The 19,208-nt window shown below is 39.5% G+C and overlaps 1 protein-coding gene and 1 pseudogene across 1 annotated transcript; one reads left to right on the top strand and one right to left on the bottom strand.

Annotated features, from left to right (window-relative positions):
• Window positions 1–10,848: 10,848 nt before the first annotated feature.
• LOC115148208 (zinc finger protein 180-like) lies at window positions 10,849–11,538 on the bottom strand (annotated as a pseudogene).
• Window positions 11,539–16,423: 4,885 nt separating this feature from the next.
• LOC115148206 (zinc finger protein 180-like) lies at window positions 16,424–17,350 on the top strand (the record flags this gene model as incomplete). The annotated part of the gene is made up of 2 exons (XM_029690182.1): window positions 16,424–16,712; window positions 17,058–17,350. Coding segments are annotated over 2 exons (582 nt in total), but the record flags the coding sequence as incomplete, so codon positions are not given.
• Window positions 17,351–19,208: the final 1,858 nt, after the last annotated feature.

The following is a 19,208-nucleotide window of genomic DNA, read 5'->3' as shown; positions in this document are numbered from 1 at the left end:
TGGTTCCAAACTTCTTCCATTTAAGAATGATGGCCTCTTTGTTCTTGGGGACCTTCAATGCTGCAGACATTTTTTGGAACCCTTCGCCAGATCTGTGCCTCGATACAATCCTGTCTCAGAGCTCTATGGACAATTCCTTTGGACCTCATGGCTTGGTTTTTGCTCTGACATGCACTGTCAACTGTGGGACCTTACATAGACAGATGTCTGCCTTTCAAATCATGTCCAATCAAATGCATTTACCACAAGTGGACTCCAATCAAGTTGTAGAAACATCTCAAGGATAATCAATGGAATCAGGATGCATCTGAGCTCAATTTCGAGTCTCATAGCAAAAGGTCTGAATACCTAAGTAAATACATTTGCAAAAATCTCTAAAAACCTGTTTTCACTCTGTCATTATGGGGTATTGTGATGTCATTATGGGGTATTGTGATGTCATTATGGGGCATTGTGATGTCATTATGGGGTATTGTGTGTAGATTGATGAGGGGGGGAAAGTACATTTTAGAATAAGGCTGTAATGTAACAAAATGTGGAAAATGTGAAGGGGTCTGAATACTTTACTTTTCTACCGCAGTTTTGTACATGATCAAATCAAAGTTTATACACTGTCATGTGATACGTGATATAGAAAAGTCCAATCTTAGGAGAGTACATGGGAGGCACTATACTGTGTATCTGCAGGTGTCTCCACCCTCTGGTGGGATGGACCATGTCTACAGAGAAACCTAGATTCAAATACTTAGATTTGTGTGTATTGGGTATATGTTGTGAAATTGTTAGATTTTACTTGTTAGATATTACTGCACTGTCGGAGCTAGAAACACAAGCATTTCACTACACCCACAATAATATCTGCTAAACATGTGTATGATAAAATGTGATTAGATTTTTATTTGAAATAAACGTCCTATTTATCAAAGCTGCTTTTGGCTGGGGTCAAAATGACTCCAAAGGATTTGAATTTGTTAAAAGTCCATATTGATACAGAAACACTAAACCATGATTTAGATTTACTAACAACAAGTTGATTGACAAAGTCATGAAAAATGTAATAGAATTGAATAAACCACATTTTGTCTATGATAAAAGATATGCCTCTGGGGTCAAAATGATCCATGTCAGAAGTATGGTTCAATGCAAATATGTAGTGGGTGTAAAGTTTGTTTTAAATTCTCACTCATTAAACACAAATCAATCAACACATGCTTATCTTTGAACGACTTAATATAATATTAACCTTTTATGAAATAAATGAAAAATAAACGTTTGGTTCCTCAACTGCGTTTCCCACTCCAGTCAGCAGATGGAAATGTGCGTCTTTTAGGTTCAGGCGATGCTGCCAGTGTGACGTATAATCTAGTGGACGGACGCTCCTTCAACAACAACAGCTAGTCAGACACCTCGGTAGCTTTCTAGCAAACATAGCTACAACATTCACGCTCTGTACACTGTTTTGGTGTATATTAGTCTCTGTGTATTAAACACACTTCTGTCGTATGTACTTGTTGGCCCATTTAATTATATGTTTACGTTGTTTGTCAGCTAGCTGGTTTGCTAAGTTACCTTAGAACTAGACTAGTCGCTAATGCTAGCTAGCTAACATCTCCGACCATGAGTTCACTAAGTTACTCTCCTCCTGTTAAAGAAGAGGTCTGCTGGACGGAGAAAGAGGCTCTCGTCAAAGAGGAGGAGGAAGAGGAGGCTGTTACAATACAAAAACAAGTAGAGGGTGAAGCTGTTACAGTGAAAGAAGAAGAAGAGAAAGACGTTACAGTGAAAGAAGAGGAAGACGCGTTCAGAGTGAAAGAGGAGGAGGATGTTACAGTAAAAGAAGAGGAGGAAGAGAAAGAGGAGGATGCGGTTTTTGGAGTGAAAGAGGAGGAGGGGGAGATGACTGTCACATTGGAGGAAGAAGAGGAGGTTGGAGATCTGTTTAACACCAGTAAGTACCGTCTCTGCAGTCGTTGAACCAATATGCAGTAAAGGGCTTCTACACTTTAATGTTGTTCTGTAGGAATGGCTGAAGCTACACTGTAACGTGTAGAACATCAAGAGTGGACCATCAACAAAACGTTAACAATTGATCAAATGCATCCAATGACAATGCCTGAAATACTGTAGTCCTCAATATCTCCTATTAGATTAGCCCAATATGTTCTCTTAAAGGGGCAATCAGCAGTTGTTACATCCATTTTGGGACTTATACATTAATGATATGTACCCATCTGTTTCTTTAAGAATTTACTTTTAAATGCCTCATGAGCTTAGTTCAACTGTTGTACCCCATCAGATCCCAAAATATAAGCTTTTTTTTACTCCAATGTTTGTCAGTAAATATAAACAAACACTGTATATCCTCAAAACATGGTTAAAACTATAATGTTGATATCATGGCTGGTTACATTTCTCCAGCCCCATCCCTCAGCTTTTTACCGAAACGGGCAGGGAGTACGCTTTGTTATTGTTTCTACTGCTGATTGCTGCCCCCGTTACTCCTCAAGGTCCAAGGACTGTATGTTATTTTCAGAGGTAGACTGGCTCTGGCAGCTAAAATAGTCAAATATTCCATCTAAATGTGAATCGATTCTCAATTGCGATACGTTTCTAGAAACATAAATTGCTGTACTTTCATATCAATTCAGAATAATTTCACACAATACTTAAATATCACATCAAAATAATTTCAAATAATACTTTCATATTACATCAAAATAGGTAACCTGTCGCGATGCCTACATCCATAACTAGTGGTTTCCTCATTAGCAGATATACTACATCAATAACTAGTGGTTTCCTCATTACCAGATATACTACATCCATAACTAGTGGTTTCCTCATTAGCAGATATACTACATCCATAACTAGTGGTTTCCTCATTACCAGATATACTACATCCATAACTAGTGGTTTCCTCAATACCAGTTTTACTACATCCATAACTAGTGGTTTCCTCATTACCAGATATACTACATCCATAACTAGTGGTTTCCTCATTACCAGATATACTACATCCATAACTAGTGGTTCCCTCATTACCAGATATACTACATCCATAACTAGTGGTTTCCTCATTAGCAGGGAGGAGTTTCTGCAACCAATTCAGTAGGCAAGTCAGTTAAGAACAAATTTTTCATTTCAATGATGGCCTAGCAACGGTGTTCAGGGGCAGAATGACAGATTTTTACCTTGTCGGCTCGGGGATTCCATCTTCCAAACTTCCGGTTACTAGTCCAATGCTCTAACCACTAGGCTACCTGCCGCCCCTGGATCAGCCTCATTAGCAGGGAGGAGTTTCTGCAATGAAATTGTGTGCGCATCGCCCTCGCACCGCAATTTTAGCAAATACAGAAAGGGGCCTATATTGGAGACCAATAGTTGTCTGGCACACTGCTTAGAATTTCAACAACTTTAATAACTTATTTCTAGTTACCACTAATGGGTATCTCTGGGCATCACCTTTTACCTCAAATAAACAGTGGATTTCTGCTGTTGTTGGCTTTTAATCATCTGTCTGACTTTGTGATTCACACAGGAGAGAGACGGGACTATCGTGGATCCTCTGGGGATCCTCAACAACATCATGATGCTGATGAGGCAGAGAAAAGTCTCTCCAGATCAGAACTCCTCAAGAAACACCAGCATAGAGCCACAGGGAAGAAATCTCACTGCTGCTCTGACTGTGGGAAGAGATTCAGCTCTTCAGTAGACCTTCAAATACATAACATAATTCACACAGGAGAGAAATCTTTTGGCTGTGATCACTGTGGGAAGAGTTTTACTCAGCTAAGCAGCCTGATAGTACACCAGCGGACACACACAGGAGAGAAAGCTTTTAACTGTGATCAATGTGGGAAGAGTTTTATTCGGCTACAAACCCTGAAATCACATCAGAGAATACACACAGGAGAAAAACCATATAGCTGTAATCAATGTGGGAAGAGTTTTACTCAGCTAAACACCCTGATAGTACACCAGCGGACACACACAGGAGAGAAAGCTTTTAACTGTGATCAATGTGGCAAGAGTTTTGCTACATCTAGCCAGCTGACTTTACACCAGAGAACACACACAGGAGAGAAATCTCATAGCTGTCATCAATGTGGGAAGAGTTTTGGTACATCCGGATGTCTGACAACACACCAGAGAACACACACAGGAGATAAATCTTATAACTGTAGTCAATGTGGGAAGAGTTTTACTACATCTAGCCAGCTGACTTTACACCAGAGAACACACACAGGAGAGAAACCTTATAGCTGTAATCAATGTGGGAAGAGTTTTGCTTCATCTAGCGGTCTGACAGTACACCAGAGAACACACACAGGAGTGAGACCTTATAGCTGTGATCAATGTGGGAAGAGTTTTATTCAATCTGGCAATCTGACAGTACACCAGAGAACACACACAGGAGAGAAACCTCTTAGCTGTGACCAGAGATAATCTGATAAAAGATCTCTGATCAAATATTAGACAATACATACATGAAGGAGTTGTTTCATGATATCAATGAAATGTCACAATATAGAATGTTTTAACATTGTAGTAGGAGTAATTTAATGATTTTAATGATAATATTGCAGGTGTTTCCTCTTGAAAACAGATGGTGTGCAGTCAAAGTTTTGCGTTTAGCCAGTGAGTTGCCATGGATCACAAACTATTTTGACTGCATGTTTTTCCATATAGGAGATGAGTTTTGTTTGGGCTCGTTCCAAGAGGACGAGAGTTCTAGAAGCTAGTGAGTTTTAGGAAGACGAGAGTTCTAGAAGCTAGTGAGTTTTAGGAAGACGAGAGTTCTAGAAGCTAGTGAGTTTTAGGAAGATGAGAGTTCTAGAAGCTCGTGGGGAAAAATATATTCGTGTTTTTCTTGTTTTTAATTGTTGACAGCCAGTAGACACCATGTTTATATTTGTGAAGGTGAAGCATTGTAGTTGATTATAATGTGAAATGGAAGTTGTTTTCTGTTGGTGGTAAGCATTCTCTTAAGGGGGAAGGTATTACATTCTTTGGTTTTTCCATTTATGTTTTGAGGTTTGGATTTTAGCACGTCTAGCTCGTTAGCGCGTCTAGCTCGTTAGCACGTCGTCTAGCTCGTTAGCACGTCGTCTAGCTCGTTAGCACGTCGTCTAGCTCGTTAGCACGTCGTCTAGCTCGTTAGCACGTCGTCTAGCTCGTTAGCACGTCGTCTAGCTCGTCAGCCCGTCTAGCTCGTTAGCACGTCTAGCTCGTTAGCCCGTCTAGCTCGTCAGCCCGTCTAGCTCGTTAGCGCGTCTAGCTCGTTAGCGCGTCTAGCTCGTCAGCACGTCTAGCTCGTTAGCACGTAGGACGCACTGATTGGTGTCACCTCGTTAGTCAGTATGTGTTACACCTGTGCTGGCTTGTCCATCTCGTTAGTGGGAAGGTGTTTCACCTGAGCTGGTCCGGTTTTTAGTTGTGGTTGCTGTCAGTGACTCTTTGTTAGTTCCCTCTTCTATGTAAGGGCCATTTCTGGTTTTCTTGTTTTCTTGATGGGGAAGGTAGCAACAAACAAGCTTATATTATGGGTTGGATATTGCATCCTATTGTTAATATTTTAATCAATGGCATTTCCTTAGGGTGTTCATTAGTCTTTCAGTTGTTAGTCTTCTGTTTGTTGTGATTTTCATTAGAATGCTCAGTAGTCTTTAAGTTATTGTGTTTTATCCTCTTGTGTTTGAGTACTAAATATTTTAATAGTTTTTTTCTGTGAAGCCATTGTGTTGCATCCATGTCTGAAATGTGCTGTATAAATAAAGCTTGATTTGATTTGAACATATTGTAAAACAAATGAACCCAATGACTGACCAACAGTCTTGCATAACCAATGAACAAATGTGTGCAAAAGCAACACATATCTAGGTCCATCTGGTAAACACCACCCCCGGCTCTACCAGGGGCTTGAGGTGGTCTCCCACAGCTCTGCTTATGTCATGTTCTGTGGCCTTGCTGTTCCATTTATTGACTGCCCCTGCAACACAGAAACACATTTAGTCATATTATATAAAACACTCAAAGTAATGGATATGGAGCATCTCTGGCCTCAGTTACACCTGGCACCTAAATGTGACTTGTCATCCGATCACTCCAAGCTTCATTAGGTTCAGATCTACCAGGATGGGCCTTTGACATAGTCTGGATGCAGTCAGGCCACTGAATATGCATAAGCAATGTAAAGAGATGGGGTGAATGAGGGGAAAAATACATTTTACACAAATTACCTTCATAATAACAAAGAACAAATGTGTGTGTCTGAGGGGAAATTAACTTTCATACAGCCAAAAGGGGTGAAAAATTACACCAATATCAGTGGACAATTTGCACTAATGTAAATAAACATAGATGATGGAACATATTCCCTTTTGCTGACGTGATGAACCGCTAAGGGGACATAAATATTTACCATCTAAACCATGTGTGACCTCTCACCTCTCTGGCTGTAGAAGTGTTCTTCCTAACCAGTCCCTCAACAGCTCTCTGACTGAGCTCCACCCTCACTGGGTCTTTATGAGTCTAATCTGGTCTCCTTCAACATGGTGAGCCTCCTTATGAGTCTAATCTGGTCTCCTTCAACATGGTGATCCTCATTATGAGTCTAATCTGGTCTCCCTCAACATGGTGATCCTCATTATGAGTCTAATCTGGTCTCCTTCAACATGGACAGCCTCATTATGAGTCTAATCTGGTCTCCTTCAACATGGTGAGCCTCATTATGGGTCTAATCTGGTCTCCTTCAACATGGTGAGCCTCATTATGAGTCTAATCTGGTCTCCTTCAACATGGTGAGCCTCATTATGAGTCTAATCTGGTCTCCTTCGACATGGTGAGCCTCATTATGAGTCTAATCTGGTCTCCTTCGACATGGTGAGCCTCATTATGAGTCTAATCTGGTCTCCTTCGACATGGTGAGCCTCATTATGAGTCTAATCTGGTCTCCTTCAACACGGTGAGCCTCATTATGAGTCTAATCTGGTCTCCTTCAACATGGTGAGCCTCATTATGAGTCTAATCTGGTCTCCTTCGACATGGTGAGCCTCATTATGAGTCTAATCTGGTTTCCTTCGACATGGTCAATCTCAATATGAGTCTAATCTGGTCTCCTTCGACATGGTGAGCCTAATGAGTCTAATCTGGACTCCTTCGACATGGTCAGCCTCATTATGAGTCTAATCTGGTCTCCTTCAACATGGTGAGCCTCATTATGAGTCTAATCTGGTCTCCTTCAACATGGTGAGCCTCATTATGAGTCTAATCTGTTCTCCTTCAACATGGTGAGCCTCATTATGAGTCTAATCTGGTCTCCCGCAACATGGTGAGCCTCATTATGAGTCTAATCTGGTCTCCTTCAACATGGTGAGCCTCATTATGAGTCTAATCTGGTCTCCTTCAACATGGTCAGCCTCATTATGAGTCTAATCTGGTCTCCCGCAACATGGTGAGCCTCATTATGAGTCTAATCTGGTCTCCTTCAACATGGTGAGCCTCATTATGAGTCTAATCTGGTCTCCTTCAACATGGTCAGCCTCATTATGAGTCTAATCTGGTCTCCCGCAACATGGTGAGCCTCATTATGAGTCTGATCTGGTCTCCATCGACATGGTGAGCCTCATTAATTGTCTGATGAAAAAGAAAACCCACACACTGATCAGTATCAATCAGCCTTTTGTTTTCTTTCAAGTTATTAACTAATGATTAACACACACAAGTTCTCAGATGTGTGAGTGCTTTACCTATTTCTAACAGTATCATTTCAAATGGAGAAAACATCTCAGCAAAATGGAAACAATGTGGGAGGATTAGCAAATCCTGTTTCACTATCGAAATTACAAACCACATGTACAAGTGCATTGGACACGCCTATGAAGCCAATACTAATCCCATCATGTCTGCATTGGACACGTCTATGAAGCCAATACTAATCCCATCATGTCTGCATTGGACACGCTTATGAAGCTAATACCTTCCGGAGACACCACCTTCCGGAGACACCTGAAACCCCACCTCTTTAAGGAATACCTGGGATAGGATAAAGTAATCCTTCTAACCCCCCCCCCCCCCCAAAAGATTTAGATGCACTATTGTAAAGTGGTTGTTCCACTGGATATCATAAGGTGAATGCACCGATTTGTAAGTCGCTCTGGATAAGAGCGTCTGCTAAATGACTTAAATGTAAATGTAATACTAATCCCATCATGTCTGCATTGGACACATCTATGAAGCCAATACTAATCCCATCATGTCTACATTGGACACGCCTATGAAGCCAATACTAATCCCATCATGTCTGCATTGGACACGTCTATGAAGCCAATACTAATCCCATCATGTCTGCATTGGACACATCTATGAAGCCAATACTAATCCCATCATGTCTACATTGGACACGTCTATGAAGCCAATACTAATCCCATCATGTCTGCATTGGACACGTCTATGAAGCCAATACTAATCCCATCATGTCTGCATTGGACACGCCTATGAGGCCAATACTAATCCCATCATGTCTGCATTGGACACGCCTATGAAGCCAATACTAATCCCATCATGTCTGCATTGGATACGCCTATGAAGCCAATACTAATCCCATCATGTCTGCATTGGATACGCCTATGAAGCCAATACTAATCCCATCATGCCTATGAAGCCAATACTAATCTCATCATGTCTGCATTGGACACGCCTATGAAGCCAATACTAATCCCATCATGTCTGCATTGGACACGCCTATGAAGCCAATACTAATCCCATCATGTCTGTATTGGACACGTCTATGAAGCCAATACTAATCCCATCATGTCTGCATTGGACACGTCTATGAAGCCAATACTAATCCCATCATGTCTGCATTGGACACGCCTATGAAGCCAATACTAATCCCATCATGTCTGCATTGGACACGCCTATGAAGCCAATACTAATCTCATCTTGTCTGCATTGGACACGTCTATGTAGCCAATACTATTCCCATCATGTCTGCATTGGACATGCCTATGGGCCGGCAAGTAGCCTAGTGGTTAGAGCATTGGGCCAGAAACCAAAAGGTTGGTGTATCGAATCCCGAGCTGACAAGGTAAAAATCTGTCGTTCTGCCCCTGAACAAGGCAATTAACCCACTGTTCCCCGGTAGGCTGTCATTGTAAATAATAATTTGTTCTTAACCGTCTTGCCTAGTTAAATAAAGCTTAAAATAATGTTTAAATGTAGCAGAATTAAATACCCACAACATTCATTCTGTGGGAACTAGATTGACTCAGTTCACAGACTGTCAGCCAGACAGTGATTGTGCATCAATATCATCAGACTAAATTAGAGTAACAACCAAATAAAACAGACAAACAGGGAATGTTCAATGACCCAAAAAGACACTATAGTTGATTGTGTGAATCCACTTTATTTCCTATCATAAAGAACAGCTGTGGAAATGGGCCGTGGATTTAGACGTCCATCTGACTCCACAACAAGACATGACTGAATAGTTCAATAGTGTCTAATCCAAATAATCAGCACAATGTCAGGTGTTAGTGCAGGGCTGGAACAGAAACCTGCACACCCAGTAGCTAGATCTCTAGCAGCAAGGTTGGCCATGCATTTTCTAGGTCTCTGCATCGTTGCTTTAACAGTATTGGTGTAGTCATACAACTTATTCTAACAGTAAACCAATAGCATATTCAGAGCATTTAGAAAGTATTCAGACCCCTTGACTTTTCACACATTTTGTTACGTTACAGCCTTATTCTAAAATGGATTAAATAATATTGTTTTCCTCATTAATCTACCCCATAATGACAGAGAAAAACAGAAATACCTTATTTACATAAGTATGCAGACCCATTGCTATGAGACTCGAAATTGCTTTCAGGTGCATCCTGTTTCCATTGATCATCCTTGAGATGTTTCTACAACTTGATTGGAGTCCACCTGCGGTAAATTCAATTCATTGGACATGATTTGGGCACACACCTGTCTATATAAGGTCCCACAGTTGACAGTGCATGTCAGAACAAAAACCAAGCCATGAGGTCGAAGGAATTGTCCGTAGAGCTCCGAGACAGGATCTGGGGAAGGGTACCAAAAAATGGCTGAAGTATTGAAGGTCCACAAGAACACAGTGGCCTCCATCCTTATTAAATGGAAGACATTTGGAACCACCAAGACTCTTCAAACAGAGCAATCGGGGGAGAAGGGCCTTGTTCAAGGATGTGACCAAGAACTATGACAGAGCTCCAGAGTTCCTCTGTGGAGATGGGAGAACCTTCCAGAAGGACAACCATCTATACAGCACTCCACAAATCAGGCCTTTATGGTAGAGTGGCCAGACAGAAGCCACTTCTCAATAAAAGTCACATGACAGCCCACTTGGAGTTCACCAAAAGGCCTCTCAGACCATGAGAAACAAGATTCTCTGTTCTGATGAAACCAAGATTGAACTCTTGGCCTGAATGCCAAGTGTCACGTCTGGAGGAAACCAGGCACCATCCCTACGGTGAAGCATGGCAGCATCATGCAGTGGGGAAGTTTTTCAGTGGCAGGGACTGGCAGACTAGTCAAGATTGAGGGAAAGATGAACGGAGCAAAGAACAAAACAATTTCCACAGATGAGGCTAATATCCATATCATGTTGAAATCAATAGAACAGGGGGAAAACATTTAGGGTTCTACATTGTGACATCATTAAAATACTCCTACTACAATATTAAAATATTCTACATTGTGACATTATTTCATTGATATCATGAAACAACTTCTTCATGTATGTATTTTCTGATGTTTGATCAGAGATCTTTTATCAGAGTATCTCTTGTCACATTGATCACAGCTATGAGGTTTCTCTCCTGTGTGTGTTCTCTGGTGTATAGTCAGATGGCTAGAAGTAACAAAACTCTTCTCACATTGATTACAGCTATAAGATTTCTCTCCTGTGTGTGTTCTCTGGTGTGATAACTAGCTGCTTAAGTGAGTAAAACTCTTTCCACATTGAGTACAGCTATAAGATTTCTCTCCTGTGTGTGTTCTCTGGTGTACAATCAGATGGCTAGATGTAGTAAAACTCTTCCCACATTGATCACAGCTATAAGGTTTCTCTCCAGTGTGTTTTCTCTGGTGTGATACCAGGCTGCTTAAGTGAGTAAAACTCTTCCCACATTGAGTACAGCTATAAGATTTCTCTCCTGTGTGTGTTCTCTGGTGTACAATCAGATGGCTAGATGTAGTAAAACTCTTCCCACATTGATCACAGCTATAAGGTTTCTCTCCTGTGTGTGTTCTCTGGTGTGATACCAGGTTGCTTGACTGAGTAAAACTCTTCCCACATTGATCACAGCTATAAGATTTATCTCCTGTGTGTTTTCTCTGGTGTGATAACAGGTTGCTTGAATGAGTAAAACTCTTCCCACATTGAGTACAGCTATATGGTTTCTCTCCTGTATGTGTTCTCTGGTGTATAGTCAGATAGCTAGATGTAGTAAAACTCTTCCCACATTGATCACAGCTATAAGGTTTTTCTCCTGTGTGAATCATCATGTGTACTTTTAGTGATTTTGATCTTAAGTAACTCTTCCCACAATCAAAACAGTGGTGAGATTTCTCTCCTGTGTGTACTCGCTGGTGTATTTTAAGTTCCGATGAAGATTTGCAGTAAGATTTCTTCCATGTGGGTCTCTGCTGCTGTGTCTTGAGGTGTTCTGATCTGGAGAGACTCTTCTCTGCCTTGTCAGCTTCATGATGTTGCTGAGACTCCCCAGAGGATCCACGATAGTCACGTCTCTCTCCTGTGTGAATAACAAAGTTATAAACAGATGGTTAAAGGCCCACAACAGCAAAGATCCACTGTTTATTTGAGGTGAAAGGTGATGCCAAGAGTGTACCCATGAAGTTGTACAACAATTGACTGTTAAATTATTTGGCAATTAAGACAGTCAAGTTAGCAACAATCATATTTTGTCTTGTTTTCACATTAGCGGTAGCTAGAGATAAGTTATTAAAGTTGGTGAAATCCTAAGCATTGTGATTTTTGCTATCCAATACAGGCCCCTTTCTGCGTTTGCTAAAATTTTGGGGGCGAGGGCGATGCACTCACAATTTGATTGCAGAAACACCTCCCTGCTAATGAGGAAACCACTAGTTATGGATGTAGTATATCTGGTAATGAGTAAACCACTAGTTATGGATGTAGTATATCTGGTAATGAGGAAACCACTAGTTATGGATGTAGTATATCTGGTAATGAGGAAACCACTAGTTATAGATGTAGTATATCTGGTAATGAGGAAACCAGTAGTTATGGATGTAGTATATCTGGTAACAAAGAAACCACTAGTTATGGATGTAGTATATCTGGTAATGAGGAAACCAGTAGTTATGGATGTAGTATATCTGGTAATGAGGAAACCACTAGTTATGGATGTAGTATATCTGGTAATGAGTAAACCACTAGTTATGGATGTAGTATATCTGGTAATGAGGAAACCACTAGTTATGGATGTAGTATATCTGGTAATGAGGAAACCACTAGTTATGGATGTAGTATATCTGGTAATGAAGAAACCACTAGTTATGGATGTAGTATATCTGGAAATGAGGAAACCACTAGTTATGGATGTAGTATATCTGGTAATGAGGAAACCACTAGTTATGGATGTAGTATATCTGGTAATGAGGAAACCACTAGTTATGGATGTAGTATATCTGGTAATGAGGAAACCACTAGTTATGGATGTAGTATATCTGGTAATGAGTAAACCACTAGTTATGGATGTAGTATATCTGGTAATGAGGAAACCACTAGTTATGGATGTAGTATATCTGGTAATGAGGAAACCACTAGTTATAGATGTAGTATATCTGGTAATGAGGAAACCAGTAGTTATGGATGTAGTATATCTGGTAACAAAGAAACCACTAGTTATGGATGTAGTATATCTGGTAATGAGGACACCACTAGTTATGGATGTAGTATATCTGGTAATGAGGAAACCACTAGTTATGGATGTAGTATATCTGGTAATGAGTAAACCACTAGTTATGGATGTAGTATATCTGGTAATGAGGAAACCACTAGTTATGGATGTAGTATATCTGGTAATGAGGAAACCACTAGTTATGGATGTAGTATATCTGGTAATGAAGAAACCACTAGTTATGGATGTAGTATATCTGGAAATGAGGAAACCACTAGTTATGGATGTAGTATATCTGGTAATGAGGAAACCACTAGTTATGGATGTAGTATATCTGGTAATGAGGAAACCACTAGTTATGGATGTAGTATATCTGGTAATGAGGAAACCACTAGTTATGGATGTAGTATATCTGGTAATGAGGAAACCACTAGTTATGGATGTAGTATATCTGGTAATGAGGAAACCACTAGTTATGGATGTAGTATATCTGGTAATGAGGAAACCACTAGTTATGGATGTAGTATATCTGGTAATGAGGAAACCACTAGTTATGGATGTAGTATATCTGGTAATGAGGAAACCACTAGTTAGGGATGTAGTATATCTGGTAATGAGGAAACCACTAGTTAGGGATGTAGTATATCTGGTAATGAGGAAACCACTAGTTATGGATGTAGTATATCTGGTAATGAGGAAACCACTAGTTATGGATGTAGTATATCTGGTAATGAGGAAACCACTATTTATGGATGTAGTATATCTGGTAATGAGGAAACCACTAGTTATGGATGTAGTATATCTCGTAATGAGGAAACCGCTAGTTATGGATGTAGTATATCTGGTAATGAGGAAACCACTAGTTATGGATGTCGTATATCTGCTAATGAGGAAACCACTAGTTATGGATGTAGTATATCTGGTAATGAGGAAACCACTAGTTATGGATGTAGTATATCTGGTAATGAGGAAACCACTAGTTATGGATGTAGTATATCGGCTAATGAGGAAACCACTAGTTATGGATGTAGTATATCTGGTAATGAGGAAACCACTAGTTATGGATGTAGTATATCTGGTAATGAGGAAACCACTATTTATGGATGTAGTATATCTGGTAATGAGGAAACCACTAGTTATGGATGTAGTATATCTCGTAATGAGGAAACCGCTAGTTATGGATGTAGTATATCTGGTAATGAGGACACCACTAGTTATGGATGTAGTATATCTGGTAATGAGGAAACCACTAGTTATGGATGTAGTATATCTGGTAATGAGGAAACCGCTAGTTATGGATGTAGTATATCTGGTAATGAGGAAACCACTAGTTATGGATGTAGTATATCTGGTAATGAGGAAACCACTAGTTATGGATGTAGTATATCTGGTAATGAGGAAACCACTAGTTATGGATGTAGTATATCTGCCTGGAGCAAAAATGGTGAGCGAAGATTTTAGTTTTTCACAATGTATTCTGAATATTACAGTGCAAGATCAGGAGTGCTACTCAAGGGAACTCACATTAAGCTCTGTGTCTATTCACTAATTCACCACCATGGGGGAAAACTCAGGGGAGTTCTCATAGGCTGACAGGAAAAATAGCCTCCATTTACAGGTTGCATATGAGTGCATTTCACATTACTTTTGGATTATAATTGTAAGGCTCGTTTGAACCTCCTGCTTAATATGTTTGTGTTATTGTCGCAAATCAACTGCTTTATTCTTTAAAAAACACTTCAACCAGTAAAATGCTCTTTGGCTAGCTTTAACATCAGCCTGACAATGAGGGTTTGTACACTAAGTGTTTAACAAATTGGCCCATAACTTCACCTAACAATAACATAGACCTACTGTAGGACCCATAACTTTATCTAACAACAACATAGACCTAGGACTATAAATAATTTAATATTTCAGGTGAAACAAGGAAACTAAACTGTCTTTGTCATGACATTTCATAACCTGATCACCAGATAATTTTGTGAATAATCCCACTAGGCTACTCTGTAATGTGATGTCATTCTAAATGTCCTGAATAAAGGAAAATAGCTCTGTGTGTTGTACAATAGCCTATCCACCAAGGAACAGTTCTCTACACATTATGAGCTAAGTATCTCTGTGTCCAAACAGACTAACGAGACCCTACTGTAAATCAAGCAGACAATAACACATTATAAACATCAATTTGTTAGGGATGTTGGATCCAACGTGGAGCACGGCATAACTGTCTTTACCAGAGTAATGAATGAAGAAGCACTTGGTTGTTGTTGCATGTCGTGATGTTTGTCATGTGACTGTCATTCGAAAATCCATTTCCTGGATCAGCTGATGATAGTTGAACATGTGACTGTAACTAAACAGCTACAGTATTAAGTATTATGTGTAATTATTGAAGAACCACATTAATGACAGTATCCATTTGGGTGTTGTCAATAAAGTTAAGGTGACTCTCGGTTAGAACCATTGGATTTAGCAAACTCTGAAATGATTTAGGATTTCTGTGCCCATGAAAACTGTTTTCCCAAAGTAACATAAGGAGACACTAAATGTTACGTAGGTAGAGTGCATTTCAAAGATCTGAATACAAAAAACTGTCCTAACAGGACAATAACCTAAACCACAAGGCCAAATCTACACTGGAGGAGCTTACCAAGATGACATTGAATGTTCCTGAGTGGCCTAGTTACAGTTTGGACTTAAATCGTCTTGAAAGTCAATAGCAAGACTTGAAAACGGCTTTCTAGCAATGATCAACAACCAACTTGACAGAACATGAAGGATTTTAAATAGAATAATGAATATTCACATGAAGATCAGCCTCCTATTGGATGACATCACAACTTCCCATCAAGCCAACTCCTTGAAGGCCTTATTATGACATCACTCACTCCTTCTAGTTTGCAGTTGTTAAAAAAACACTATTTTGCTCAAAACATTTATTTGTTTCCCTTTAGTGTGTTTATAATTTACTGTATTTATATTTTTATTTATATATTTATATATCCCTTTTCAACAGGAAAAGTTTAAAAATCCCTTGAGGACGTCATGAACAATTCACACAGTACAAAAACATATTCAAGTGTAGAATGCCCTTTTAAAAATCACACATTAGTTCAACAACTGCAGAGTTTGTGTCCCTGTTTTATAAGATAGTACTATATGTATTTACTGGTGTTAATCAGATCAATGTCCCTGTTTTATAAGATAGTACTCACTATATTTACTGGTGTTAATCAGATCAATGTCCCTGTTTGATAAGATAGTACTCACTGTATTTACTGGTGTTAATCAGATCAATGCCCCTGTGATATATAAATACAGTAAATTATCTTATCGTGGACCCCTCTGGGGAGCCTCAACAACCACATGATGCTGAAGAGGCAGAGAAGAGTCTCTCCACATCAGAACACCTCAAGAAACACCTGCAGAGATCCACAGGGAAGAGAACTCACTGCTGCTCTGACTGTGAGAAGAGATTTACTTCCTCATCAGGCATTAAAATTAATCAGAGAACACACACAGGAGAGAAATCTTATAGCTGTGGTCAATGTGGGAAGAGTTTTGGTCAATCTGGCAATCTGGTATCACACCAGAGAACACACACAGGAGAGAAACCTTATAGCTGTGGTCAATGTGGGAAGAGGTTTGCTACATCTAGCGCTATGACTCTACACCAGAGAATACACACAGGAGATAAACCTTATAGCTGTGGTCAATGTGGGAAGAGGTTTGCTGCATCTAGCACTCTGACTCTACACCAGAGAACACACACAGGAGAGAAACCTTATAGCTGTGGTCAATGTGGGATGAGTTTTACTTACTTTTGCATGTGGACCAGACACCAAAGAACACACACAGGAGAGAAATCTTATAGCTGCAATCAATGTGGGAAGAGAAGAGAAGAGATACTGTCAAAAACGTTCTCTGATTAAACATCAGAAAATACATGAAGGAATTGATGGAGTTGTTTCATGATATCAATGAATTAATGTCACAATGTAGAATGTTTTAACATTGTAGAAGGAGTATTTTAATGATGTCACAATGTAGAACCCTAAACGTTTGTCCCCTGTTCTATTGATTTCAACATGATATGGATATTAGCCTCAGGGGAAAATCCATGTTTTAACATTGTAGAAGGTCAATGTGGGAAGCGTTTTTGTCAATCTGGACAGCTGACATTGCACCAGAGAACACACACAGGAGAGAAATCTTATAGCTGTCATCAATGTGGGAAGAGTTTTGCTACATCTGGCTCTCTGACTATACACCAGAGAATACACACAGGAGAGAAACCTTATAGCTGTGGTCAATGTGGGAAGAGTTTTGGTCGATCTTGCCATCTGACTCAACACAAGAGAATACACACAGGAGAGAAACCTTTTACCTGTGGTCAATGTGGGAAAAGTTTTGGTCAATCTGGCAATCTGGTATCACACCAGAGAACACACACAGGAGAGAAATCTTGTAGCTGTGGTCAATGTGGGAAGAGGTTTGCTGCATCTAGCACTCTGACTCTACAACAGAGAACACACACAGGAGAGAAATTGCATCGCTGTGGTCAATGTGGGAAGAGTTTTGTTTCATCTAGCTATCTGACAATGCACCAGAGAACGCACACAGGAGAGAAATCTTATAGCTGTGACCAGAGATAATCTGATAAAAGACTTCTGATCAAACATCAGAAAATACATGAAGGAGTTGTTTCATGATATCAATGAATTAATCTCACAATGTAGAATGTTTTACCATTGTAGTAGGAGTATTTTAATGATGTCATAATGTAGAATGTTTTAACATTGTAGAAGGAGTATTTTAATGATGTCACAATGTAGAACCCTAAACGTTTGTCCCCTGTTCTATTGATTTCAGCATGATATGGATATTAGCCTCAGGGGGAAAATCCAGGCTCTGAAATGGAAGAGTCACTATTTATGTGATTTAACTAAAAGTGACTAACAACAAAAGAGATGTGTTATACTTACTACGTTGGTGACCCACTGGAATCAAAATGCAACCTCATCTCCCTCCTCTCGGCACAATTGATTTCAATATGATATCGATGAGTTATGACAAATAAGTGTTGTGTTCCTTTGTTTAGGGACCCCTAAATTTAAATGCATCACTCCAAAATGTAGCTGACTGTCTTCTGCAGGTTGTCCTCTAACCAGTGAGGTAAAATATATCTCCATTTCCATGTATTTTTTGTTTTGTTGTGTTAGTTTGAAGAGCAGATTCAACCTGATTTCCCCCCAAATCTATATAAGATTTGTGTTTTGCGTTTAGCCAGTGCTTTGCCATGGATCTTTATTTATTTTTACTGCACGTTTTTCCTATTGGAGATGAGTTTTGTTTGGGCTCGTTCCAAGGGGACGAGAGTTCTAGAAGCTAGTGAGTTTTAGGATTCTATAGTAAGAAAAATGAGAAAAATAATACTATTGTATAATATTATTATTTAGAAATACGTGTTTTTTTCTTGTTTTTAATTGTTGATAGCCAGTGATTATATTGTAGAAGGTGAAGCATTGTAGTTGATTATCATGTGAAATGGAAGTTGTTTTCTGTTGGTGGTGAGCAAACTTTTCCAACAAAAATATAGGATATATTTGTTGTCTTAAGGTGTTACAGGCTTTGGTTTTTCCATTTATGTTTTGAGGTTGGACTTTAGCACGTCTAGCTCGTTAGCACGTCTAGCTCGTTAGCACGTCTAGCTCGTTAGCAGGTCTAGTTCTATTTTAGTGATATTTGCTGTGGATCTTAGCAAGAAACAATGTAGTAAAACAAGCTGATATTTTGGGTTGGATGTTGCATCCAATTCTTAGTATTTTAATCAATGGCATTTCATCAGAATGCTCATTAGTCTTTCAGTTGTTATTATTGTTTTTTATCCTCATATTTGTGTACTAAATATTTCGGATTATTTTCATCGTTTTTTCCTGTGAAGCCATTGTGTTGCATCCATGTCTGACATGTGCTGTATAAATAAAGCTTGATTTGATTTGAACATATTGTAAAACAAATTAACCCAATGACTGACCAATCAACAAACTCTTGGTCCACCTTAGTATGAAAAACTGTATCAATCCCACTTTTCCAGCCTGCTGAAGGAGTGGTAAACACCACCCCCGGATCTACCAGGGGCTTGAGGTGGTCTCCCACATCTCTGCTTATGTCATGTTCTGTGGCCTTGCTGTTCCATTTCTGACTGCCCCTGCAACACAGAAACACATTTAGTCATATTATATAAAACACTCAAAGTAATGGATATGGAGCATCTACGGCCTCAGTTAC

This window comes from Salmo trutta, chromosome 15 (genome assembly GCF_901001165.1).
Source record: "Salmo trutta chromosome 15, fSalTru1.1, whole genome shotgun sequence".
NCBI lineage: Eukaryota > Metazoa > Chordata > Actinopteri > Salmoniformes > Salmonidae > Salmo > Salmo trutta.
The sequence above is the reverse complement of the archived record's forward strand: the minus strand, read 5'-3'. Positions and strand labels throughout refer to the sequence as shown.